Source organism: Humulus lupulus, chromosome 4, assembly GCF_963169125.1.
Source record: "Humulus lupulus chromosome 4, drHumLupu1.1, whole genome shotgun sequence".
Classification (NCBI taxonomy): Eukaryota; Viridiplantae; Streptophyta; class Magnoliopsida; order Rosales; family Cannabaceae; genus Humulus; species Humulus lupulus.
The window spans coordinates 80,156,941-80,181,949 of record NC_084796.1 but is presented as its reverse complement, the minus strand read 5'-3'; the positions used below and the strand labels follow the sequence as shown (position 1 = coordinate 80,181,949).

The window sequence follows — 25,009 nt, the reverse complement described above, 5'->3', positions numbered from 1 at the left end:
ATCAGTCAAACCAGAGACCGGAACATTGGATAGCAGTTAAGCATATCCTGAAGTATTTCAGACGGACTAGGGATTACATGTTAGTCTACAAGGGTGGTGTTCTAAACCTTGTAGGCTACACTGATTCAGATTTTCAGACTGATGTCGATGACAGAAAGTCTACTTCTAGAATGGTGTTTACTCTTGAGGGTGGAGCTGTGATTTGGAGAAGCGTAAAGCAATCTGCAATCTCAGATTCCACCATGGAGGCTGAGTACATAGCCGCGTCAGAAGCAGCTAAGGAAATAGTCTGGCTAAAGAAGTTCTATTCGGATCTTGGTGTTATTCCAGAAATGGATAAACCGCTTGTGTTGTTTTGTGAAAATATAGGAGCGATAGCCAACTCGAAAGAACCTCGAAGTCACAAGAGGAGTAAGCATATTGAAAGGAAGTATCACATTATTTGAGAATATGTGGCCAGGGGAGATGTGAAGGTTATGAAGATTGCAACTGAAGACAATCTTGCGGATCCGTTTACAAAGACACTACCAGAAGCTACATTTAATAAGCATATCGAGGAAATGGGATTAGTAGAATTAAGGCATTAGTTTCAATTAGTGCAAGTGGGAGTTTGTTGGGGTTTTATGCCCTAATTAAAACCCAAATTCCTAACTTATTAATTCCTCGTGACTCCACTATAGACTCGGAATTGCACTCTTGAATTCATAGAACGCTCTATAACAAATATAGATACACTATTAATTATCCATTGTTACAGTCATAATTGTCACTCAATCCTCTATAGACGGTCTACAATGAGATAGGACTAAAATACCGTTTTACCCCTCATTGTATTTTATCCTTAAAACACTTAGTTCCTGGTAAATGATATTTCAGTAAACTAATTTAATTACTGAAATGAGATCTCTATCATTTAACACCTTGAACCAAACTAAAAGGAAACCATCATTTCACTTTTTCATCAGAAGTTATAGATGTTCATATCTATGATTAACACTCCCACTCAATTATACTACCGAGTTCCCAAGATGTAAGTATGGGCTAGTCCGTAGGGTAAGCTGGTAACGAACAAGTCAAAGAACTCAAATAATACAATCAGTTAGAATACTAACCACTCAGAATTGAGATTGAATTGACCTATGGTTAACTATATGATATGACTTGAATAGATAATAATGGTATGTTTACTTATCTTATCAACTGTCAATATCGGTCCTGTCTGGTGTAAGTAGATCATATCGTAGATTGGCATGTCAGTGTAAATCTGGTGCACTGACTAATCTTATGACTAACTTATTTTGAACATATAATCATATTTATATTCCACTGTGATTACGTCACTATAAATAAGATTAGCTATATGCTCGGGATTTAATAGAAGTTTATATTAAACAAATAATCATGAAAATAAAACATGTGAGCAAAGTGATTGACCAATTCAAAAAATAATTTCTATTCCTTTATTGATAATAAAATGAGATTACAAAGAATTTGGGTTTTAATTAGGGCATAAAACCCCAACAAACTCCCACTTGCACTAATTGAAACTAATGCCTTAATTCTACTAATCCCATTTCCTCGATATGCTTATTAAATGTAGCTTCTGGTAGTGTCTTTGTAAACGGATCCGCAAGATTGTCTTCAGTTGCAATCTTCATATCCTTCACATCTCCCCTGGCCACATATTCTCGAATAATGTGATACTTCCTTTCAATATGCTAACTCCTCTTGTGACTTCGAGGTTCTTTCGAGTTGGCTATCGCTCCTATATTGTCACAAAAAAACACAAGCAGTTTATTTATTTATGGAATAACACCAAGATCCGAATAGAACTTCTTTAGCCAGACTATTTCCTTAGCTGCTTCTGACGCGGCTATGTACTCAGCCTCCATGGTGGAATCTGAGATTGGAGATTGCTTTATGCTTCTCCAAATCACAGCTCCACCCTCAAGAGTAAACACCATTCCAGAAGTAGACTTTCTGTCATCGACATCAGTCTGAAAATCTGAATCGGTGTAGCCTACAAGGTTTAGAACACCACCCTTGTAGACTAACATATAATCCCTAGTCCGTCTGAAATACTTCAGGATATGCTTAACTGCTATCCAATGTTCCGGTCTCTGGTTTGACTGATACCTGCTCACTACTCTCACTGCATAGCAGATATCTGATCTAGTAAACAACATGGCATACATCAGACTTCCAACTGCAGATGCGTAAGGAACTTTTCTCATTGCATCTTCCTCTTCAGGAGTCTGGGGCGACTGCTTCTTTGAAAGATGAATTCCATGGCGGGACGGTAGACGTCCTTTCTTGGAATTTTTCATTGAGAAATGTTCATGCACTTTATCAATGTAAGCTACTTGAGATAAAGCTAAAATTTTGTTCTTTCTATCCCTGATGATCTGGATACCTAGAACATTACTTGCTTCACCCAAATCCTTCATCTGGAATTGAGTGCTCAGCTAATTCTTCACAGCTGATTATTTCTTAACATTGTTTCCAATGAGTAAGATATTATCTACATAAAGAACCAAGAATACCACTATTTGATTTGCCTTCAGTTGGTAAACACAGGGCTCATCAATATTTTGTTCAAAGCCATAGGTTTTGATTATTTCATCAAACCTAAGATTCCAGGAACGTGAAGCTTGCTTAAGTCTATAGATGGACCTATTTAACTTACAAAAATTTCCTTCCTGTCCAGATACTTTAAATCCTTCTGGATGATCCATATAAATGACCTCATCAAGCTTTCCATTAAGAAAAGCTGTCTTGATGTCCATTTGCCAAATCTCATAGTCGAGAGCGGCTGCTATGGATTGGAGGATGCGAATGGATTTGAGAATGGCTACCGGACTAAAAGTTTCCTCATATTCCACACCTTCTCTTTGGGTAAAACCCTTTGCCACTAATCGAGCTTTATAAGTCTTGATATTTCCATCAACACCTCGTTTCTTCTTGTAGATCCACTTGCACCCAATGGCCCTAAAGTCACTAGGTGCTTCCACAAGATCCCAGACGGAATTTGAGTACATGGACTCCATTTCCTGTTTCATGGCTTCGAGCCATAGTTCCTTTTCAGGGCTTGCCATTACCTGTTTGAAAGACAACAGATCATCATCACTAGTGTCACCAACAACCATATTGGTTTCACCATCCAAACCATAGCGAACTGGGTTCTTCGAAACCCTCCCACTACAACGAGGCTTCGTGACTGTTTGCTCAGGAACAGTGCTAATTTCTTCATTTAAATCGACTTTCCTTTGTTGTACATGAAGAGTTGGAATTTCATCATCAACTTGCGTTGATGACGATGGAACATTGGTTGGAGTCAATTCTTTAACCATCTCCTCTAAAACTACTTTGCTGCGAGGTTTAAAGTTATGGACATAGTCATTTTCCAGAAAAGTAGCATTTGTAGAAGTAAACATTTTCTTTTCTAAGTGACTATAGAAAAGTCCACCCCGAGTACCTTTAGGATAGCCAACAAACATGCAAACTTCAGTTCGCGGTTCTAGCTTTCCCTCCTTTTTCCTCAGGACGTGAGCGGGACACCCCCAGATTCTATAATGGCGTAAACTAGGTTCACGACCATTCCAGCGTTATAAAACTTTTTTGGGGATTGATTTAGATGGCACAACATTGAGAATGTTGTTCGCAATTTCAATTGCATTTCCCCAGGACGAAGTTGGTAGAGTTAAGTAACTAAGCATGCATCTAACCATTTCCAATAAATTTCTGTTGTGGCGTTCCGCTACACCATTTTGTTGGGAGTACCTAGGGCAGTAATAAGTTGTGATAAAATCCCAAGTTTTGTTAAATTATCTTGGAATTGCATATCAAAATATTCTCCACCCCTATCAGGTCGCAAGATCTTTAACGTTTTACCTAATTGGTTCTGGGCCGTCGCTAGGAATTCCTGACACTTTGAGAATGTTTCTGATTTCCTATGCATTAGGTAAAGACATGAGTATCTCGAGTAATCCTCAATGAAAGTGACAAAATACTCAAAACCACCCCTGGCTTGTACATTCAAATGTCCACAAACATCTGAATGCACAAGTACAAATAGTTCTTTGGCCCTATCACCCTTTGCAGAGAATGGATGCTTGGTCAGTTTACCTTCTAGACGAGATTCACAGACAAGTAATTCACCTAAGGTGAGTTCCCTCAAAGGCCTGTCCTTTGTAAGTCTTTGAATCCTATCATAGCCAATGTGACCTAGTCTCAAGTGCCATAAATACATCATATTATCGTTATCGTTCTGTTGACGTTTATTGGTCCTAGGTTCAGCTACTTTGAATAAATCATTGTTAAGAGCGAGGGGTTCGTTAGGTCGCAGAATTTAAAGCCCATTTTCCAAACATGCAATACACAATTGTGATCCATTAAAAGAAATAGATGTATTAGACCTTGTGAAAGTCATAACAAATTGTTACAATTGCAACATGGAAACTGAAATTAAATTTCTATTGAAATCCAGAATAAAAAATACATCATTTAAAAATAAGTATTTATTTCTGAACTTTAGACGAGCTCTTCCTCTAGCTTGGACCACAACAAACACTCCATTCTCAATTCTAAGCTTTAAGTAACCTTCATCCACTTCCTCCCACGATTCAAGAAGCTGTAAAGAGTTGCAAACATTGTTGGTAAATCCAGAATAAATAATCCAAACAGATTTATCATTCTCTAAAGCACATGTTTCTAAGATAAATAAACTATAATCATTACCTTTGTTTTTCGCTGCTTGAAACTTAGGGCAATCTTGTTTCCAATGCCCATTCTCTTTGCAGTGAAACCACTTATCCTTACCTCTCTTGTTTTTCTTATTATTCCCTTTGGGCGTCTATTCATTTGGTTGTGCACTCGTCTTTGCAGCCTTTGCAGGCTTGGGGTTGTTTTCTTTTTGTCCACCTTTCCTCTTATTTCCAGCTTTCGAAGATGAAGCTTGGTTAGCTTACACCTTAGCTGGATCAACAACAACATCAGTAGTCTTATTTTCTTCTCCGTTACTAGGTCCACCAAAGATATGCTCAAACATCTGAAGCTCGTACATGAGTTGCGTCAGACCATAGTGTTGAGTCTAGTTTATGTTATTGTTAGGTGATGTTTTAGGTAGTCTTTTATGTCGTTTTTATTTCATTTATTGTGGTTTTATGCTTTTGTTTGTTTGTTTGTTTTACAGTTTTAGTAAAAAAAAGGAAGATTTGAATACTTGGAGGAAATTGGTTCAAAAAGAGATGAAAAACCCAAGTTTCGGTGTTGTGTTCAATAAAGGATGGATCTCGACATAATTTGAAGGAATTGCTAATTTTTCGGGTTTAAAAATGCATGAATTAAAGAATGTTTTAAGGGCCGCGACTTGAGCAATAAAGAGCCGCGACTAGCCTCTTCACAGAATCATTTTTTCGGAGTCTAGACTCAGACCGCGGCATGGCTTTGTAGGGTCACGACTTTGCAGGGATAAATCCTAGAAAACAAGGACACGGGCCACGGCATGGCTTTGGAGGGCCGCGACCTAGAGGTGCAAATTCTCACAAAATTAGGACACGGGCAGCGGCATTGTGTAAGTAGGGCAGCAGCTCGCCTCTTTTAAAAACGAAAAAAATTAGGTTTTATAAAGGATAAAAGGGGAAACCAAGAGAGGCTAGGGAGGAAACGAAAAAAAGCTTGGAGAACACTCAAGGAGGATTCTGAATTGTTTGCTATTCATCTATTTCTTTATGTTGTTCTTGAATTTCTTTGTGATTAGAATGACAATTAAGAACTAATTTTTTGTTTAGGGCTGTTAATTGAATCGCTTGAATCCATATTATGAACTAATGCAATTATCCTTCCTTCTTCATCTTCTTTTCAATTCCTTGCAATCTGTGCATGTTGATTGATTATTGATTACGCATCGATAGTCACTACCTGTATGTTTCTGAATAAAAATCTAAGAAGTGCGATTTGAATTTTCTTTGGTTGTTAAGGACACATTTATAATTTTGAGCGAGAGTATCTAGATTAATTGTGTAACTATTCTTTGAGTTGTTGTGATTAATGTTTTCTGTGTGATTAAATTTACCATAGAAATATAGGAAATTTTCACTTAGGTTGAGTTTATAATTCATAGTATGATTATAAACTACTTTTGTCAACTCGTTAATTGAAATAGGAAGAAAGAAGAAGAAATTGGTAATTTGTATTAGGGATTAATAAGGAGGATGGTTTATGAGATTCAATGCCCTAATTACTCTCTCATTATTTAAATTCAAGGATTTTCTATTAATTATTGTTTTTACTGAGTTCTTAATTATTGATTATGCAATTTATATATTTTTTTTTATCAGAAAAAGGAATATATTGCACCAAAAAAATTTTACAACCACCAGCTCAAAAGCAAAGCTACTAAGAACACCAACTTACATCGTCCGAACAAACTCAGCAAGAGACCTATTTTTGTCCATAATTTTTTTACTGAAACTACCAAGTAATCTAGCTTTCAAACTCAACTTAATCATACAATGTATTTGTTGAGGAGTGAAGGAACAATGAGCAAAAATGCAAGAGCTTCTATTACACCAAATACAGTAGACAGCAGCTACCAAGGAAGCAACAGCAATACGATGCATTAAGTTTTTAGGCTTCCCTTTTAACCACTTCTTCCATTCATAAAACTACTTAGGCCAGATACCAGAACCTAACCAAATTTTAATCAACTCCCAAACCTGTTGAGAGAAGATACAATCAAAAAACAAATGCATATGGGTTTCCTCAACTCTTTCACAAACCGGACACAAGCAAGAGTCAACAGAAATCTGGCACTGCAACAAGTTATCTCTAGTCAGCAAATGAGCAAGAACCAATTACCAAAGAATAAATCGATGCTTTGGGACAGTAAGTCTACTCCAGACCGCCTTAGCAAAAGAAATCGGGACCTTCTGAAGCCAACTACTATACAGATCCTTCAGATTCTGCTTACCATTACCAAACGAAGCCACCAATACCTCTTTAGAAAACACCTCTCTCAGATAGCATAATTTTCGCCAATACCAACTAACATCTGATTTTAGTTTATAATTCCAAAAAGAATGACCTTTGAGATAAAGCTCATCAATCCACTTCACCCACAACACATATTGTTTAGAGGATAAAGCCCAAATAAATTTGGCCAATAAAACTCTGTTCCATTTGGGGCCCTCCTTAAAACCTAAACCACCCAAAGACTTAGGAAGACAAGCCTGAGTCCAAGAAGAACAATGGAACTTGCTGCGACTGCCTTTGGATCCCCATAAAAAGTTATGACACAACCTATCAATTTCTTGAATGACACTCTGAGGCAACAGAAATATACTCATCCAGTAACACCGAATGCCTAGTAAAACTGAGAAAATCAGTTGAGTTCTCCCCGCAAAAGACAAGTGTCTACTCGCCCAAACATGGAGCCTAGTTTGAATCTTCTTAATAATCTCACCACAATCAACTGCCTGCCATCTCGTAGGATGCAGCGAAACACCAGATACTTCAAGGGAAAAGTACCCTCAACTAGAGCGACAGAACTCAGAATATTATTCTTCACTTTAGTTGACAAACCATGAAAGAACATTTGGGATTTATTTAGATTAGCAGTCAGCCCTAAACAGTGATTGAATCTAGAAAAACATCAAATAATAGCTGAATCGATCTAATGTTCCCCTTACAAAACAAAAGCAGATCATCCGCAAAACAAAGATTAACAAGTTGCAAATGTTTACACATGGGATGAAATCTGAACACTCTATGTTGAGAAACTTTCTTAAGAAGCCTAGTTAGATACTCCATGACTAGCACAAATAGCAAAGGAGAATTTGAGTCTCCTTGTCTTAAACCTTTCCTCCCATCAAAGCTCCCTTGTATTCTCCCATTCAACAAGACGGTATAAGATGTACCCATCAAACATATCATTATCCACTGAATAAACCTTCTAGGAAAACAAAAATTTGTCATAATATCCTCCAAAAAAAACCCAATCAAGAGAATCATAAGCCTTACCAAGATCAATTTTTATCAAGCACCAGGGAGAAATATTCTTCCTAGTATAGCCATGAAATAAATCTTGAAGAATTAAAATATTACGAGCAAGCAATCTATTCTTTATGAAGGCTCCTTGGTTTTGATGGATAATCAAAGGAAGAATTTTAGTCAATCGATAACAAAGCATCTTTGAAATACATTTATAAAGAGTGTTACAACAGGCTATAGGTCAATAATCAGCGGCTTTAGCTGGAGAATCTACCTTAGGTATGAGAGATAAAATTTTCCCATTCATCTGAGAAGGTATCTCACCACGCTCAAAAAATAACAAAATCGCCTCAGAGATTTCTTCCCCTTTGTCCTTCCAAAGAGCTTTGTAGAAGCCTGAGCCAAAACCATCTGGACCAGGGATCTTGTTAGAACCGATACTAAATAAAGACCTCTTAACATCCTTCTTAGTAAAAGGCTGAATTAAATCAATTTTTTGCTCCAAAGACAAAACTGGCCCCTGCTGGAAACACTCCTGATCTACCCGACTGGTTGCTATACTAGAGTTTCCAAGAAAGCCTTTGAAATGGTTATAAAAATGAGCTACAACTTTAGCATGAGTATCAACAATCTGACCCTCATCATTCATATAAGAAGTGATTCGGTTCCTAATCCTCCTCTGCTTAAGACTAGCATGAAAGTAAGCAGTATTCTCATCACCAAATCGAAGCCAATTAATTTTGCTCTTTTGATGAAGGAAGCTCTCATACATTCTGGACTTACTATCAAAATCAATGTACGCCTCTTTCTCATCCTCCTGTAGTAAAATCGAAGATAGATTCTGCTGTAACAAGAGCTGGGCCTGCTCATACTTCAGTTTAGCAATAGCAAATTGCTAGAAAAGATCTCCAACTTGCAACTTATTAAACTGATATAAATCAGTTTTAAGCCTCCTTAACTTCTGCATAATCCGCTGCAATCCATAACCACCAGTCGGTTTAGACCAGTTACCAATGACTATACTCCAAAAATCCTTATGATTAGCCCACATATTAAAATATCTGAAAGGCCTACTCCCTGAGACCTCAATTGGAACTGTTTTGATAAGACAAAAATAGTGATAAGAAATAGTATCCCAGTCAATACGAGCTTTTGACTCAGGAAAGGAATCTATCCATGATTCATTTATAAAAATTCTATCCAATTTTGAGAAAATTCTTGTTCCTCCCTTTTGCTTATTAGACCAGGAAAAATTAGAACCATTCGATCGTAATTCTGACAACATAGCATAAGCCCTCCAAAGACGACTATATTCCACTTCCATTTCAGTAAGTAGCCTACCCCCAATACGATCATCAAATTCAAAGACAGGATTGAAGTCCCCAATAACCAACCAAGGGTGAACAGAATACTCAAGTAAGGCTAATTGAGACCAAAGACCTTTCCTCTCCTCCACCGAATTCCTAGCATACACAAAAGTCAAGCAAATTTTTTGAGAAACTCCCTTAATCTTCACCTCACAATTAATAAGTTGGTCAACTGCCTGAGTAACATTTAAAGAAACTCTATCTTCCTTCCAAACTAACAAAATCCTACCCTCCAAAATCGGACTACTATACCAATTCAAACCCAAGAAAACATTCCTCATCATGTCCTCAACCTTATTGCCTTTCAATTTAGTTTCAAGAAAAGCACCTAAACCTATTTTATTGACTTTACAAAAGTCTAACAAAGACCTTTGCTTATTCCTTCTATTTAAACCCTTAATGTTCCAACACAGTAAGTTACACCCCTCCATTAGAATTATGAACCTCTTGTATACTCTTCTTTGAGACCTCCATCTGATTCTCTTGCAAGATACTATATTTGTTAGCTCTCAAAGTCATAGCTGTTGATACATTTTGCCTTGAACCTCCAACTTTTTTAGGTGTAGACCATTTCATCTCCTGCCCAGTCATAGAACTGGTTGCCTCCTTAACTGTTGCAATTTATATTTTCTTCTATTTTTTTTTATAAGAATCAAATTTTAATTGACCAAATAGAACAAATTGATTAATTGATTGGTAATTGGTGATTCAGTCCTTGAGGACGATACTTGGTTTTACCAAGATTATTACTAATTTGTGATACTTGCACTTGCGTAGCAATAAATTTTGCGACAAGTTTTTGACGTCGTTCTTGGGTATTGAAAACCATCAATATCTGTCTATTTAATTATATTTCTAATTTGGTTATTTTTTTCTCTTGTTTCTAATTTGTTTCAGCTGCGTTTCTTTGTCAATTTCAGATAGTTTTGTTATATGCGTTGTAGAAGAGGGCCAGGTAGTCTTGTTCCTGCTAATCTTGAGATTTAGAAGGCTTGCAAAGAAAACAAAAGAAACAAGAGGTTGGCTCATCAGACTATGGAGATGGCACAAAATGATGGGAATAATGAGGTTCCTGAGGTTATTCAAGGTCAGGCTCAAAATCTTGCTACAAGGAGACTGAGAGACTATGAAATGCCCACTGTAATGGGAGTACAAAACTGTATAAGACCGTCGGCTGTGGAGGCCAATAATTTTGAAATTAAGTCGGCGATCTTGCAAATGGTGCAGTCCACTATCCAATTTGGTGGTTTTCCTTCTGAAGACCCCATATGCATTTGGCGAATTTCTTGGACTTGTGTCATACTTTCAAATACAATAAGGCTAGTGATGATGCTATGAGGTTGAGACTCTTCCCATTTCCTCTGCGTGAGAGAGTGAAGAGATGCATTAATTCGCTGCAGGAAAATTCTATTAATACGTGGCAAGACCTTGCTAAAAAATTCTTGGCCAAGTTTTTCCCTCCCTCGAAGGCTGCTATATTGAGGGGGAAAAATAATAACTTCTATTAGATGAATGGGGAGTCATTCTATGATGCTTGGGAACATTTCAAGGAGCTATTGAGGAAATATCCCCATCATGGTATAGAAAAGTTGATGTAGGTCCACAATTTTTACAACAGGCTATGCAGTACGACAAGAACAATTATTGATGCTGCAGCTGGTGGGGCATTCATGAGTAAGAGTGCCAACAAAACGTATGAACTGTTAGAGGACATGGCAACAAATAATCATCAGTGGTCTGATGAGAGATTAGCTGGGGTTAGAAAGGTAGCTGAGGCACATGAACTTGATGCAATTACTGCTCTGATAGAACAAGTGGCCTCATTGACAAAACAATTGCACAATAGTATTGTGTCTACTAATGCGATTCAAATGGACCAAGCTCAGGTTCAAGTTGTGGGAAATTTTCAAAGGCCATTCAACAATCCATTCATCAACACTTATAATCCTGGGTGGAGAAATCATCCCAATTTTTCTTGGAGAAACAATCAAGGGCAGCAACCTCAGTTTCAGAAGAATATACCTCAACAACCAACGCATCAAGCCTCTTCATGACAACAACCTAGGCCACAAGCTCAACCAAAAAAACCTTATGAGTTACAAGTTGCATTATTGACTCTCACCAACACTCAAACTCAATTCATGACTAAGACCAGATCTTCTATCAAAAATATTGAAACACAAGTGGGGCAGTTGGCTAATATGCTGAATAATAGGCCTTAGGGAAACTTGCCTAGCAACACTAAAGTTAATCCTAAGGAGCAAGTTCACGCAATTACTCTGAGGAGTGGTAAACAAATTGAACAGTCTAGTGTACAACAATCAGTAGTTCATAATGAAGATTTGGGTGAAAAGTTTGATACAGTAGAGCAAGGGGTCACTGAAAATCATAAGAGTACAGAGAAGATTCCTCCAGTTGTTGTTGACCAGCCAACCCGAGTAACATATCCTCAGAGGCTTAGAAAAACTACTCTTGATAAAAAAAATTCTAAGTTTTTAGAGGTGTTCAAAAAGCTGCATACCAATATTACTTATGATGAGGCTTTGGAGCAGATGCTAAGTTATGTAAAATTCATGAAAGAGATTTTGTTTAAGAAAAGAAAGATGGAAGACTATGAAACTATGGCACTCACTGAAGAATGTAGTGAGCTTTACTATACCTTGCACAATTGAAAATTTTTAGTGTAAGCATGCCTTGTGTGATTTGGGGGCAAGTATTAATCTGACTCCCTTATCTGTTCAAAAGACTTGGTTTGGGTGAGGCAAGACCAACAATAGTTACTCTACAATTACCAGATGGTTCGGTGAAGCATCCACGGGGTATCATTGAAGATGTTCTTGTCAAGGTGGATAAGTTTATTTTTCCTGCTAACTTTATCGTTCTTGACATGGAGGAGGATACAGATGTACCTATTATTCTTGAAAGACAATTTCTAGCCACGGGCCAAGTTCTCATTGATGATCACAAGGGAGAGCTAAAACTTAGAGTTCAAGGAGATGAGGTGGTATTCAATGTCTTCAAGGCAATGACGTATCTGGTGGCTAGTGACAATTGCTATAGTGTGGATGTGATAGAAAAAGCAGTTTCGAAAAGAAAGGTGAGTAGTGATGCTTTAGAGGTGGTGAGGAAGATGATGATGATGTTCAGATGAGAGAATATGTAAATTGGATTAACTATTAACAACCGTACAGGAAGAAGTTTGAAAAGTTTGCGGAGGGACCAGAACAACCATTAACATCTATTTGCAGCCACCGCAATTGTAATTAAAGCCTCTTCTGAATCATTTTGTGTTATGCATGGTGATGTGGGGATGTAACGCCCTTATTTCTCATAAATTACCTAGAACACAGTGTTGGATCATAATCATCAATATTTCTCTTTCATTGAATAAAAACATGAAAATAAATATATGGATCCATGGTTTTACAAAAATAAAATAGTTGTCTTTAACATAAAAATGAGCAACATTTAAAAAAACACTTTAAAAGAACACATTCTTTGAAAAACATAAATAAATAGGCCTGCTTGATCTTCCTCAACTATATTGTCCCCACGAGTACATCACGAAGCTCCTAGGTCCCACTCGCCACCGGCCTTTCTATCATCAATTTTCTACACAACAACATCATAAGGGGTGAGTTTCTAAGCCCAATAAGGAAAATACAAACAAGAGTTAGTCATATAATCATTTAATCAAAATATCCTAAATTACACATAAGTCATAGCAAAACTTATTTATACTAATCATATCACATCACAAAACCATAAGTCATATCATAACCTAAGTCATAATCAGAAATCATAATCTAAGTCAAATCATACTCATAAATCATAGGTCATAAGTCATAATCGTAATTGTAGGTCATAGATCATAACAACAAGTCAAATATAATAAAAAGATAAGTGTTGATACAGGGAGTGGCAATTAAGCCCAGAATAAAAGTCTGTCATACATCGGACAACAACTTAGCTCTGTCATAATAATTTGGCAACCTAGCCTACCGGACATAAGTCCATCATACATCATTGGACACCTTAGGTCCAGATACACTTACCCCTTTATTGTACCTGAAATGTTAGGTCATACAAAACATAAACTAAACTACCTAATTTTCCTGACCAAAAACCGAAATATTGGAGACAATAGTGAGATTGGAAACTCCTAAAACCAAACATAAGAAACCATAAGTCCTCTAAAGAAAAGAAGATGAATAGAAAATCTAAACCATCAAGATAGTAACTTACGGAAGACTTTAAGTTTTAAGAAACTCAAGCACCTAAAAAAAAGTCATTATAAATAATTAGTATTTGAAGAAAAAAGAAAGAATAAGAGAAACATAAATGGACTAAACCTGAAGATGAACGCTACCTTAGATGGCTTAGAGCTTCGATCTTTACCTCAAAACCCCAAAATCAGACAAAATATTACTTTCCAAGTGTTTATAAAAGCTTTATATTTGAAAGCTTTAACCCCAAAACCCTAGTGTTTCTCTCTAGAACGAACTTAGCAGCTTGGAGGCTCTGAACTATGCTTGAATGATAAATAAAATGGTTGAGTGAAGGGTCCTATTTATAGAGTTCATGGAGTGAAACTAACCCCTTTTAAATGAATAAATAAATGATTAAATATTTAATAAATTTGAATTATATGGTTCAGCAGATGCCCAGAACTCGATCAAAGACGTCCAAGAACGAGTCAAAGTTGTTTGGGGTTGTTTCTAGTTTGGTATTTTAGGAAAATTCAAAATTGGCTAATAGATACGATATATCCCCTACCCTAGGCGATATATCGCCCCTACCTAAGCCTTGAGGGTCGGTGGTTTCATTCGTGCGAAGTCGACGTATTTTCCTTATCAACAATAGACGATATATCGGCCCCTCTATCTGCAATATATCGACATACGCTAATATTTAAAACATGTTTTTGCAAGTTTTCAGCACACTTGAATTTTTTTAAAACCACTTTGACGGAGTAAAACGTGATCCTAACACATGAGGGAAGGTTCTAGACATTATAGATCTATCCTTTATTAATATATTAATAAAAAAAATGCTTAAATGCTGAAAAATCGGGTTGCTCTCTCCCATGGCGAAGAGGAAGAAGTCGATTCGTAAGCCTGATATTTTACCAGAGGATCGATCTGAACAGGTTCTACAAGAGGTTCAACAGAAGAATTTGAATGGATTGGAGGGAGATGTTGCGGCCGATCTCAAGCAGAATCTACGTTTGGGAGATAGACCTGGGTCTGGAGGTAAGCAAGATGCTGCGATGGCTCGACAGGGTAAGGGCTCTCAATCGAAGGAGGGACTGGAGGATGGAAAGGACACGGAGATGCCCAAAGATGCTTGGGCAGACAGGTGCGAAGAAGGTGTTAGGGGCATGGAAGAGGATTTCCAGTCGGATTCGCAGCTCCATTGGCAGCAATTCCGATCGAGCAAACTCTCTTTTTCTGAACCAAAATTGGAATACACTGAACCTATCTTTAGAAATGGACAAAAGCTGGCTCATGTGGATACTGAAGAGGTGAGGATTCAGTCTGCAAATTGGAGCTCTGCAGTGGTTTGTATGGTTCTTGGAGCAAATCCTCCAATGGTTGTGTTTGAGGGTTTCATAAAAAGGGTTTGGGGTCATCTAGGTATAGCCCAGATTTCTAGAATGACTTTGGGGCTAACTTTGGTAAAATTCAAGGACGAGGCAACAAGAGACCATGTCCTTGAGAATGGAGTTCTTCAATTCGATAGGAAACCCATTATTGTGAGGCCTTGGACAGCTAATCTTAGTGCGATTCGCTTGGTTCGTTCGGTTCCATTGTGGATTCGTCTTCATGATCTTGGGCTTCAATATTGGGGGAGTAAGTGTCTTAGTGCGTTGGTCAGTACGATCGGCAAACCTCTGTTAGTGGATAAATTTACTAAGGAGCGATCTCGTGTTCAATTTGCGAGGGTGTTAGTAGAGATGGAAATCATAGATAATCCTCCACGTAGTTTCTAGTTTATAAATGAATATGGTCAGGTGGTTGAACAAGGAATAGAGTATGTGTGGTTCCCTACTAAATGTAAAAGTTGCTCTGGTTTTGGGCATTCTATGGCAGAGTGTATGAAGGACCTTAAGGCAGTTTGGGTGGAAAAAGTTACTCACCCTACTGATGAGAAACAGTTGGAAAGGACAGAAAATTCAGAGGGAGCTAAGGAAGGGATAATGAGCAAGCAAGAGGAGGGGTCTAAAGCTACTGATGAAGCAAAAACAGGTGAAGGTGTTGTGTCTATTCCAAAGGTGAATACTTCTGGGCTAGTTGTAGAGTGGAACAAGGAAGTACAATGGCTTACACCCAGGCGGGTTAGTTCTCAGAGACAGTCTACTGGTGTCAATAAAATGGCTGGGTTGGCTCAAACTCAGGGAAATCATTTTGGTATATTGCAGGAACAGGAAAGGGGAGGTAAGGTTGGCAATATTGCCAGTAGTTCATCTAATGGATAGCTGTCCTATATTGAGTTGGAATATAGGGGGGCTGAACAGGTTGAATAAACAAATTTCAGTCCAAGAATTGTTTAGGAAGAATAAGATTGGTATAGGTGGTTTAATGGAAACTAAATTGCGTGGTAAGAAAATTGATGAGTTGATGGAACATAGATTTCCTAATTGGGACTATTTAACTAGCCCAAGCACAGAAGGTAGGCTATTGATTCTTTGGAGGAAGGGAATAGCTAATTTGAGCATCTTGGAAGACTCTTCTCAATTGGCTCACTGCCAAATAAGGTTGGTTGGTCACAAGACTAGTTTCTTTGTCACATTTTTTTATGGCCTCCACTCAATTGATACTAGGAGGAGCCTATGGCGTGATCTATCACATATATCTCTTTCTGTCAATGCATGGATGGTTATTGGGGATGTTAACGCACCATTTTCAGTTGATGATAGGTCTGGTGGTTGCTCTATAGCTAGCTCTGAATTGGTTGATACTATTGGATGGAAATCTGTTGCTAAAGTTGAGGCAATCAAGAGTATGGGTTCTTATTTCACATGGACTAATAACCAAGATGGTTTAGCAAGGATCTATTCCAAGATAGACCATGCACTTATAAATGAAGATTGGTTGGACGTTTTTCCTCAAAGTGTGGCTGTTTTTCAATGGGAGGCGGTGTCGGATCATTGCTCGTGTATTGTATCTAATATCTCCTTGAAGTCTATGGGAACTAAACTTTTCAGATATTATAACTTTTGGTCCAGTCACCCTGACTTTAAACAACTAGTTTTGAAGAGCTGGAAAGCCCCTGTGCAGGCGTCTGGTTTGAAGGCAATATTTACAAGGCTTGTTCCTCTGAAACATTAACTTAAGAAGCTTAACAGGGACTGGTTTGGGGATGTAGGATTAGGCTATCAATTGTCTTTGGAAGCTCTTCAAACTACCCAATTTCAAGCTCAAGAGAAGCCTCTAGACTTTCAATTACAAGAGGCAGTCTAGGAGAAGGCTTTAGAGTTTAACTTTCATGAACAAATCTATCATAGTTTCTTAGTCCAGCGAAGCAAGATCAATTGGTTAAGGAATGGGAATGTGAACTCCTCTTTCTTTCATGCATTCTTGAAGAAGAGAAAAGCTGAGAATTCTATTGTTTCATATATTAATGAAAATGGGTTACTGGTAGATGATTTCAAGGAGGTGATAGGCCATTTTGTTGAGCATTTTAAAAATCATTTGGGCAGTTCCAGTTCGGCTACAGGGTTAGTAGATCAGAGTTATGTTGCATTAGGCTCTAAGCTCTCAGTAGAGCAGCAACTTTATCTATTAAAACCCTTCTCTGCTAAGGAAATAAAAGCTGCCTTGTTTAGTATTCCTAATACTAAATCGCCTGGTCCTGATGGCTATGGGTCCGATTTCTTCAAATCTATGTGGAAGGATATTGGTCAGGATATTTTCTTAGCTATTACTCATGGTTTCTCCACGGGCCATTTTCCTAAAGAGCTGCATGAAACAACTTTATCCTTAATTCCTAAAGTTGCGAATCCAGCTAGGGCCTGATTACAGACCTATAGCTTGTTGCTCGACACTTTATAAGGTCATGGCTAAATTTTTATGTTCCCGATTGGTAGTGGTGCTTCCTTATCTCATTCAATCGAATCAGGGTGCTTTTGTTCGGGGTAGATCTATAGCTCATAATATCATGATTCTTCAAGACTTAATTAAGAATTATGGTAGAGCGATTACCTCTCCTCGGTGTGCAGTCAAGATCGACCTTAGTAGGGCGTATGATATGGTTGATTGGAATTTTTTGGAAAACTTATTGAAGGCCTTATGTTTTCCTTCAAAGTTCAATAGTTGGGTCATGAAATTGATCAGGAGTACTTCTTATTCTCTGCTGATTAATGGTCGAGTTCAGTGCACTTTCAAGGGGGGTAAAGGTCTGAGGCAAGGGGACCTAATGTCCCCTCTTCTCTTTGTTCTCATTATGGAGTACATGACCAGATGCTTACAATCTGATGCCAGGTCCTCTTCATTTCGGTTTCACCCGATGTGTAAGAGCTTGAAACTCATTAATCTATGTTTCGTAGATGATGTTATCCTGTTTTGTAAAGGCTCTGTTGCGGCTGTGACTGTTCTGAAAGACTCTCTAAAGAAGTTCAATGAAGCCTCTGGGTTGTCTATCAATTCCAAGAAGTCCCAGGTTTATTTTGGAGGGGTTATAGTAGAGGATAGGTCTGAGATTTTGCAGGTTCTGCTTCTTCCAGCTGGGTCTTTCCCTTTGCACTATCTTGGAGTGTCGTTGAGGCCTACAAAATGGAAGCACATGGACTGTGAAATCATTATCCAAAAGATGCGAGTTAAGTTGTTTTCCTGGTCTAGTAAACACTGATCTTATGCAGGTCGTTTACTTCTCATTCAAACTGTTCTGTCTGGTTTAAGGAATTTCTGGATGTCTGTTTTCACTTTACCCCAAAGTATCATTAAGGAAGTGGAAAAGTTGTGCAGGCAGTTTCTTTGGGGGGCCTCGGGAACTCGAAGTAAGTTTCATTTGGCTTCATGTCACCAAGTTTGCTTGCCTAAGGCATACGGTGGTCTTGGTCTAAGGGATGGCACTAGCTGGAATAGGGCCCTTCTTGCCAGGTATATATGGGCTGTTTCGACCAAACAAGACTCTCTTTGGGTTAAGTGGATTCAACATGTCTACCTAAAGGGGGTGAACTTCTGGGATTATGTGTTGAAGCAAGATAGTAGCTGGTATTGGCGTAAGCTATATCATCTCAGAAATAGGTTCAATGAAAGAAAGATCTTGGCTGCTGGTATATCAGGGATTTTCAAGCCTTCAAAGCTGTATAACAGCTTCCTAAACCAGCAAGTTATGGCCTACAAGAATGGGGTCTGGTGTCGCACTATTCTCCCTAAGCATAGGTTTCTTTTATGGATGGTTGTAAACTCATTCCTCCTAACTATAGACAACTTGGCCAAATGCACCATCCCTCTTGACAGCCTTCTTTGCCCTGTTTGTGAAGATCAGTGGGAGAGTCATAACCATCTTTTCTTTGACTGCTGTTTGTCCAAGAAGGTTCTGAATTGCATATTTTCCTGGCTGGGTTTTCGTGCTTGGGCTTCTAGCTACTCGGTCTGGACCATGGGGCTCAGCTTTAGCCAGAAAAACAGATTGAGCTTGACCATAAATATGATCCTTGCAGCTGTAGTTTATCAAATCTGGAGGAATAGAAATAGATGTATATATGATGGCTTCTCCTTAACAGCTAACTGTATAGCTAAAGAAGTAGTTACCTTAGTTCAATACTGAATTTATAGTGTTCATAGTAGGAAGTCTCTTCCTCATTTTAAACTTTTCTTAAGGAAACTTGCTTGTATGTAATTTGAGATAGTTGATTGTCAGGTTGTATTCGGATTCTTTCTGGGCAATTTTCCTTGGTTGTAATTGCTTGTTTGATCAATGAAGCTATTTTCTTCTTGACCAAAAAAAAAATGCTTAAATCCTTAATAATCATACATGTGACAAGTGTCACGCTCTTAATTATCTTATCTAAACCTTAGGTTATGATAAATAATATTTCTAGGACTATATTAATTAATCAAACCTCATGAAAAAATTAATATTTCTAAACCATATGTTAAACTTATAAAATTCATAACTATATCTATGAGTTTCCAACTAAATCCCGACTTGAACCAATAACCAAGAAAACTAATATACTAAGCTACTACTACTACTATCTAGCCAAGTAAAATTCTGGGATGCTACAATTCTCCCCTACATAAAAGAATTTTGTCCTCGAAATTTACTTACGAAACATCTCGGGATATTGCTCCCTCATTTATTCGTCCAATTCCCATGTGGCCTCTCTTTCTGTGCTATTGCTCCACAATATTTTTAACCATAGGGACACACTCTTAGACCTTAACTCCTTAGTTCCCCGTTCTAGAAGGCGTACTGGCCGTTCTTCATAACTGAAATCTTGTTTTAACTCCAGAGCCTTGTGTCGAGCACGTGGGATGAATCTAATATGTATTTTCTCAACATCGATACATGAAAAATGCTATGCGTTTCAGCTACTGATGGCGATAAATCCAACCGATATGCTACATGCTCTACTTTGTCAAATATCTCAAAAGGACCTATAAACCTCGGGCTTAACTTTCCTTTCTATCTGAAATGCATAATCCCTTTCAACGGTGAAACTTTGAGAAGGACTTGATTGCCTACTCAAAACTCAACAGTTCACCCTTAGCGTTAGCATAGCTCTTCTAGCAACTTTGAGCAGCAATCATTCGTTGTCTTGTCTTTTCTACTGCCTCAGTTGCTTCTCTTAGAGCCTCCGGTCCTAAATATCGTCTTTCACCAACCTCATCCCAATGAAGTGGTGATCGACATTTCCGTTCGTATAGCATCTCAAAAGGTGCCATGCCTATCGTTGCCGGATAACTGTTGTTGTAAGAGAATTCTGTCAATGGAAGATACTTGCTCCTTGATCCTAAGAAGTCTAACGCACATGCCCTCAGCATATCCTCTAATATTTGTATGGTACATTCTGACTGACCATCGGTCTGAGGGTGAAATGTCATACTTAGTTTTAACTTAGTGCCCATTGCACGCTGTAGACCTTCCCAGAACTTTGATGTGAAAATTGATCCTCTATGGGAGACTATCGTCTTTGGAACTCCATTTAGTCTCACTATCTCTGCTACGTAAAGCTCTGCGTATTGCTCAGCGTTATAAACTGTTCTTATTGGCAACAAGTGAGCAAATTTTGTGAGTCTGTCTACTATAACCCAAACAGAGTCATGCTGGTTGGTGGTCCTTGGTAATCCCGTCACTAAATCCATAGCTATATATTCCCATTTCCATTCAGGAATCTCTAATGGTTGCAAAGTTCAAGTGGGTCTCTGATGTTCAGCCTTAACGTGTTAACACATTAGGCATTTTGCTACAAATTATGCTATGTCTTTCTTCATCCCCGTCAACCAGTACATTGTCTTGACATCATTGTACGTCTTGGTCGATCCTGGGTGATGTGAATACAGAGTAGTGTGCGCTTCTTTCATGGTACTTTCTCTTAATTTGCCACTTTCGGGCACACATACTCGGTTTCTATATCATAACGTGCCTTCTTTTGTCAAGGAGAAGTCAGCATTTTCTGAGCTTTGTAGTGCTATCTTCAATTTAAGAAGAAACTCGTCCTCTTGTTGTTTCTCCTTTATTTTCTCTATTAATGTTGACTTGGTCGTGAGGTCAGCTAGTTGTCCAGTTATTAACTCATTTCCAGACCTCTTCATATCATCTTGTAAGTGTTGAGCTATCCCCTTTAGTATTGATAAGCTTCTGTAACTCCGCATACTAAGTGTGTCTGCCACGACATTAGCCTTTCCCGGATGATACATGATCTCACAATTATAGTCCTTTACTAATTCCAGCCACCTCCATTGCCTCATATTAAGCTCCTTCTACATAAAGAAGTACTTTAGACTTTTGTAGTCAGTATAGATTTCGCACTTTTCTCCATACAAATAGTGCCTCCAATTCTTTAGAGCGAAAATCACCGCTGCTAATTCTAAGTCATGGGTCTGGTACCACTATTCATACTCCTTTAGTTGTCTCGAGGCATATGCGACCACTTCTTCATCTTGCATCAAAACGCATCCAAGTCCCTGCTTCGACGCATCGCAATACACTACAGACTTGCCATTATCGTTTGAGACACATAGAATTGGGGCTGATAGGAGCTTGTCCTTTAACGTTTGGAAACTTTCGTCGCACTTCTCCGTCCATATAAATTTATGTTGCTTTCGTGTCAAATTTGTTAAGGGTATAGCTATTTTGGAGAACCCTTCAACAAATCGTCTATAGTATCTTGCCAGTCCCAGAAAAATTCTCACCTCCGTCGCACTCTTGGGTTTGGGCCAGTCCTTCACTGCTTCGATCTTGGCTTGATGTACTTCTACACCATTTTTAGACACAATGTGTCCTAGAAATGCCACCTTCTCTAGCCAGAATTAACATTTCTTAAACTTTGCGTATAATTGATGACCTTTGAGTTGTTCCAACATCAATCGCAGGTGTGTTTCATGCTCGGCTTTCGTCTTTGAGTAAATCAAAATGTCATCTATAAACACCACAACAAACTTATCTAGGTAGTCCTTAAATACTCTTTTCATAAGATCCATGAATGCGGCAAGCCAAAAGACATTACTAGGAACACATAGTGTCCATATCTAGTTCGAAAAGCAATCTTTGGGATATCTTATTCTATTACTCCTAGCTGATGATGCTTCAACCACAAATTTATCTTTGAGAATACCGTAGATCCTTGTAGTTGTTCAAAAAGATCGTCTATTCGAGGCAAATGGTATTTGTTCTTGATCGTCACTTTATTTAGTTCTCGATAGTCGATGCACATCCTCATACTCTCGTCCTTCTTTTTGACAAACAGTACTGGTGCTCCCCAAGGTGAATAGCTCGGTCGGATGAAACCCTTGTCTAGAAGCTCCTGCAGTTTTATTTTTAACTCCTTTAACTCGATAGGCGCCATTCTATAAGGAGCTTTCGAAATTGATGTCGTCTCTAGTGCCAATTCTATTTCAAACTCGATTTCTCTACTCAGAGGTATACCCGGTAGATCTTCTGGAAAGTTGACTGTCTTACCCTTACAGTCTATCGTTGCCCCATGTTTAGCTAACAAATCCATGCCTAAAATTACATCATAATCCATAAGGTCTAACTCGATCAAATCTAATGGTAATTATTTTGCTTCGTATCTAAAACATTGCATTGTTTACCTGAGATAGTGACCGCTCTACTAGATAACATTTTTTCCCTCGAGGGTAACTCCGTGACAAACTTATCTCTAAAAAGTTTGCATGGTCTATCTAAGCTATCAATCTTATTCATAGAGAAAAAATAATGCATAGCTCCCGAATCGAATAAAACATTGCATTGTTTACCAGAGATAGTGACCTGACCTGTTACAACTGTATTACTAGTTTCTGCTTCACCTTGAGTAAGAGCAAAAACTCTGGCTGGCACAACCTTGTCATCTTTCTTTTGGTCCTTCAACTCTGGGAAATCCTCTTTAATGTGTCCTTCTTCTCCACAATTGAAACAACCTTTCGTCTTATATCAGCATTCTCCTGAATGCTTCCTCTTATAGATAGGGCACTGGGGATATTCCACATAGGGCTTCTTATTCCTATTACTTTCTGATGTAGTCTTATACTTCTTGTCGGCTTTTTTATTTTGACCACCGTCATGTTTTCGTTTGTTGTCATTTTGTTCATTGTTATTCTTTTTGGTGTCCCTTCTAGCCGCGCCTTCCTTCCAAATCCTTTCTTCTGCCTACTCAACTATTAAAGCTACGTCTAATGTTTCTGCATAAGTGGTTATCCCCATAATTAACTTTACGTCGTGGGTTATCATAGGTTTTAGTCCCTTCACGAATCTTTGAATTCTTAGCATCTCGGTGGGTACCATGTCTGTCGCGAACTTAGCTAGCCTATCAAACTTCCTGGCATATTCTGTCACAGTCAAATTCCCTTGAGTAAGCGCAATGAATTTGTCCGCCCTTATGGCTAGAATTGCAGGACTGTAGTACTTCTTGTTGAACACTTGGATAAACATATCCCATGTCATAATGTTCACATCTCGAGTCTGCTTCACTTTATCCCGCCAGATGCGAGCATCTTTCTTTAGCAAACTTGAAGCGCATGAGACTTGATCTTCATCTCCAAACCGCATATGTTCTAGAATGGACTCCACTGATCGAAGCCATTCTTCTTCTTATATTGGGTCTGATCCGCCGTCAAATTTTGGCAGTTGCTTCTTTCTAAAACATTCATACACTTTCTCGTAGCGAGGTTCTGCCAACTGTAGTAATTGTGCTAGAGGAATGACTTGCTGCGCCACTTGTTGTTGTTGCCCTGAGCTTATTTGGAACTCTTCTTCCCTTTTCCTTAGCTCTGCCCTAAGATGGGCATTTTCTCTTTTCAAATTTTCTCGAGTAGCAGCAGCTACAAGTTCTTCCGCTACATTAGGTGCTTCTAGCACTCTTGGAGCTGTTGTAAATTCTTCATATGTGGGGGTGGCGGCTACTCCTCTTCCCCGCCCCCTTCCCCTTCCTCGGCCTCTGCCTTGGCCTCTACCTTGGCCATTTAGTCTTTTAGATCTTCTTGGTTTCTACTCCATGTGTCTTTTCTGTTTCCCTAAAAGAGAAAAGTTTGAAAAAACAATAAGACAAACAAAACAAGTAGAGGTTACAACTTAGCCTATTGTACTACTGTCTATTAGGTCCATCTTTCTATTAAAACTACCTTATTACAATTAAGTCCAACTTGAGTAAATGAGCCTTACCAATTGAATGTTTCATGGAGAAGGGCTGGGTTCAGTATATCGTACCCAACACTTAGGCCCCCTAACTTCCAATTGCACCCAAAAGACAGGAATTTAAGACCTTGCTTTATTAATTGTTATTCGTTTTAATTAGATCCAATCTAATAATGCAAAGCAAATCGGCCTTCAAAAATGGGCTAACCCATAAGAGAGGAATTTAAACTTTACACTTTCAATTGAATCCAAAACTCTTTACACTTACTAAACATTGAAATAATAACAAAAACAAATAACATGTTTTATAAGAAAAAAAAACTATTACAAACTAGTGAAAATTTTCTAAAACATGATAAAATAAAATTTAACGATGTGTTCTTATATACGTCTAATCCTCCACATCGAATCCTTTATCATACTCAGGGTCTGGTATTCTTCTTATAGCTTTAACCTTTCTAACCACACTTGAGTCCATTGGGCTACTATATGAAAATAACACAAGAAGGCACTACAAACATATTTTGAAAATAATGTGTATACTTACTTGGTAGCGAGTTGGTCCTTTATAGTTGTCATGTGTATTTCATGGGAACGTTCAGGAGCACTATAGCCGTGGGCTCTAATGCCACCTGTAACACCCTAATTTCTCATAAATTACCGAGAACACATCATTGGATCATAATCATAAATATTGCTCTTTCATTGAATAAAAACTTGAAAATAAATATATGGATCCATTATTTTACAAAAATAAAATAATTGTCTTTAAGATAAAAATGAGCAACATTTAAAAAAAAACCTTAAAAGAACACATTATTTAAAAATAATTATTAAATAGGCCCGCT

At 38.1% G+C, this 25,009-nt stretch overlaps 2 protein-coding genes and 1 non-coding gene across 3 annotated transcripts; 1 reads left to right on the top strand and 2 right to left on the bottom strand.

The window, feature by feature from the left end:
* Positions 1-6,505: 6,505 nt before the first annotated feature.
* On the bottom strand, positions 6,506-9,947 carry LOC133832329 (uncharacterized). Its single transcript, XM_062262689.1, has 6 exons — positions 9,812-9,947; positions 8,903-9,690; positions 8,264-8,851; positions 6,903-7,109; positions 6,717-6,812; positions 6,506-6,589 (listed from the first exon to the last, which is right to left on the bottom strand). The coding sequence occupies exons 1-6, from the start codon at positions 9,945-9,947 to the stop codon at positions 6,506-6,508; spliced, it is 1,899 nt and encodes a 632-aa protein (XP_062118673.1).
* An 884-nt stretch (positions 9,948-10,831) lies between these two features.
* Positions 10,832-10,938, bottom strand: LOC133833241 (small nucleolar RNA R71). Its single transcript, XR_009892635.1, has one exon. It is a non-coding gene; the product is annotated as a small nucleolar RNA R71 (small nucleolar RNA).
* Positions 10,939-17,414: 6,476 nt separating this feature from the next.
* LOC133832328 (uncharacterized) lies at positions 17,415-19,130 on the top strand. Its single transcript, XM_062262688.1, has 2 exons — positions 17,415-18,147; positions 18,217-19,130. Exons 1-2 carry the CDS (start codon positions 17,415-17,417, stop codon positions 19,128-19,130), a joined length of 1,647 nt encoding a protein of 548 aa, XP_062118672.1.
* Positions 19,131-25,009: the final 5,879 nt, after the last annotated feature.

Bases quoted from the DNA above. Each gene is read 5' to 3' on its own strand.
- LOC133832328 (XM_062262688.1), top strand. From the start codon at position 17,415: ATGGCTAAATTTTTATGTTCCCGATTGGTAGTGGTGCTTCCTTATCTC. The intron at 18,148-18,216 runs GTGAAATCATTA...GATCTTATGCAG, and splicing joins AAAATGGAAGCACATGGACT to GTCGTTTACTTCTCATTCAA.
- LOC133832329 (XM_062262689.1), bottom strand. From the start codon at position 9,947: ATGACTGGGCAGGAGATGAAATGGTCTACACCTAAAAAAGTTGGAGGT. The intron at 8,852-8,902 runs GTTGGAGATCTT...AAGTATGAGCAG, and splicing joins ATCAGTTTAATAAGTTGCAA to GCCCAGCTCTTGTTACAGCA. The intron at 6,590-6,716 runs GTTTGGGAGTTG...CTTCCTTGGTAG, and splicing joins ATTGTATCTTCTCTCAACAG to CTGCTGTCTACTGTATTTGG.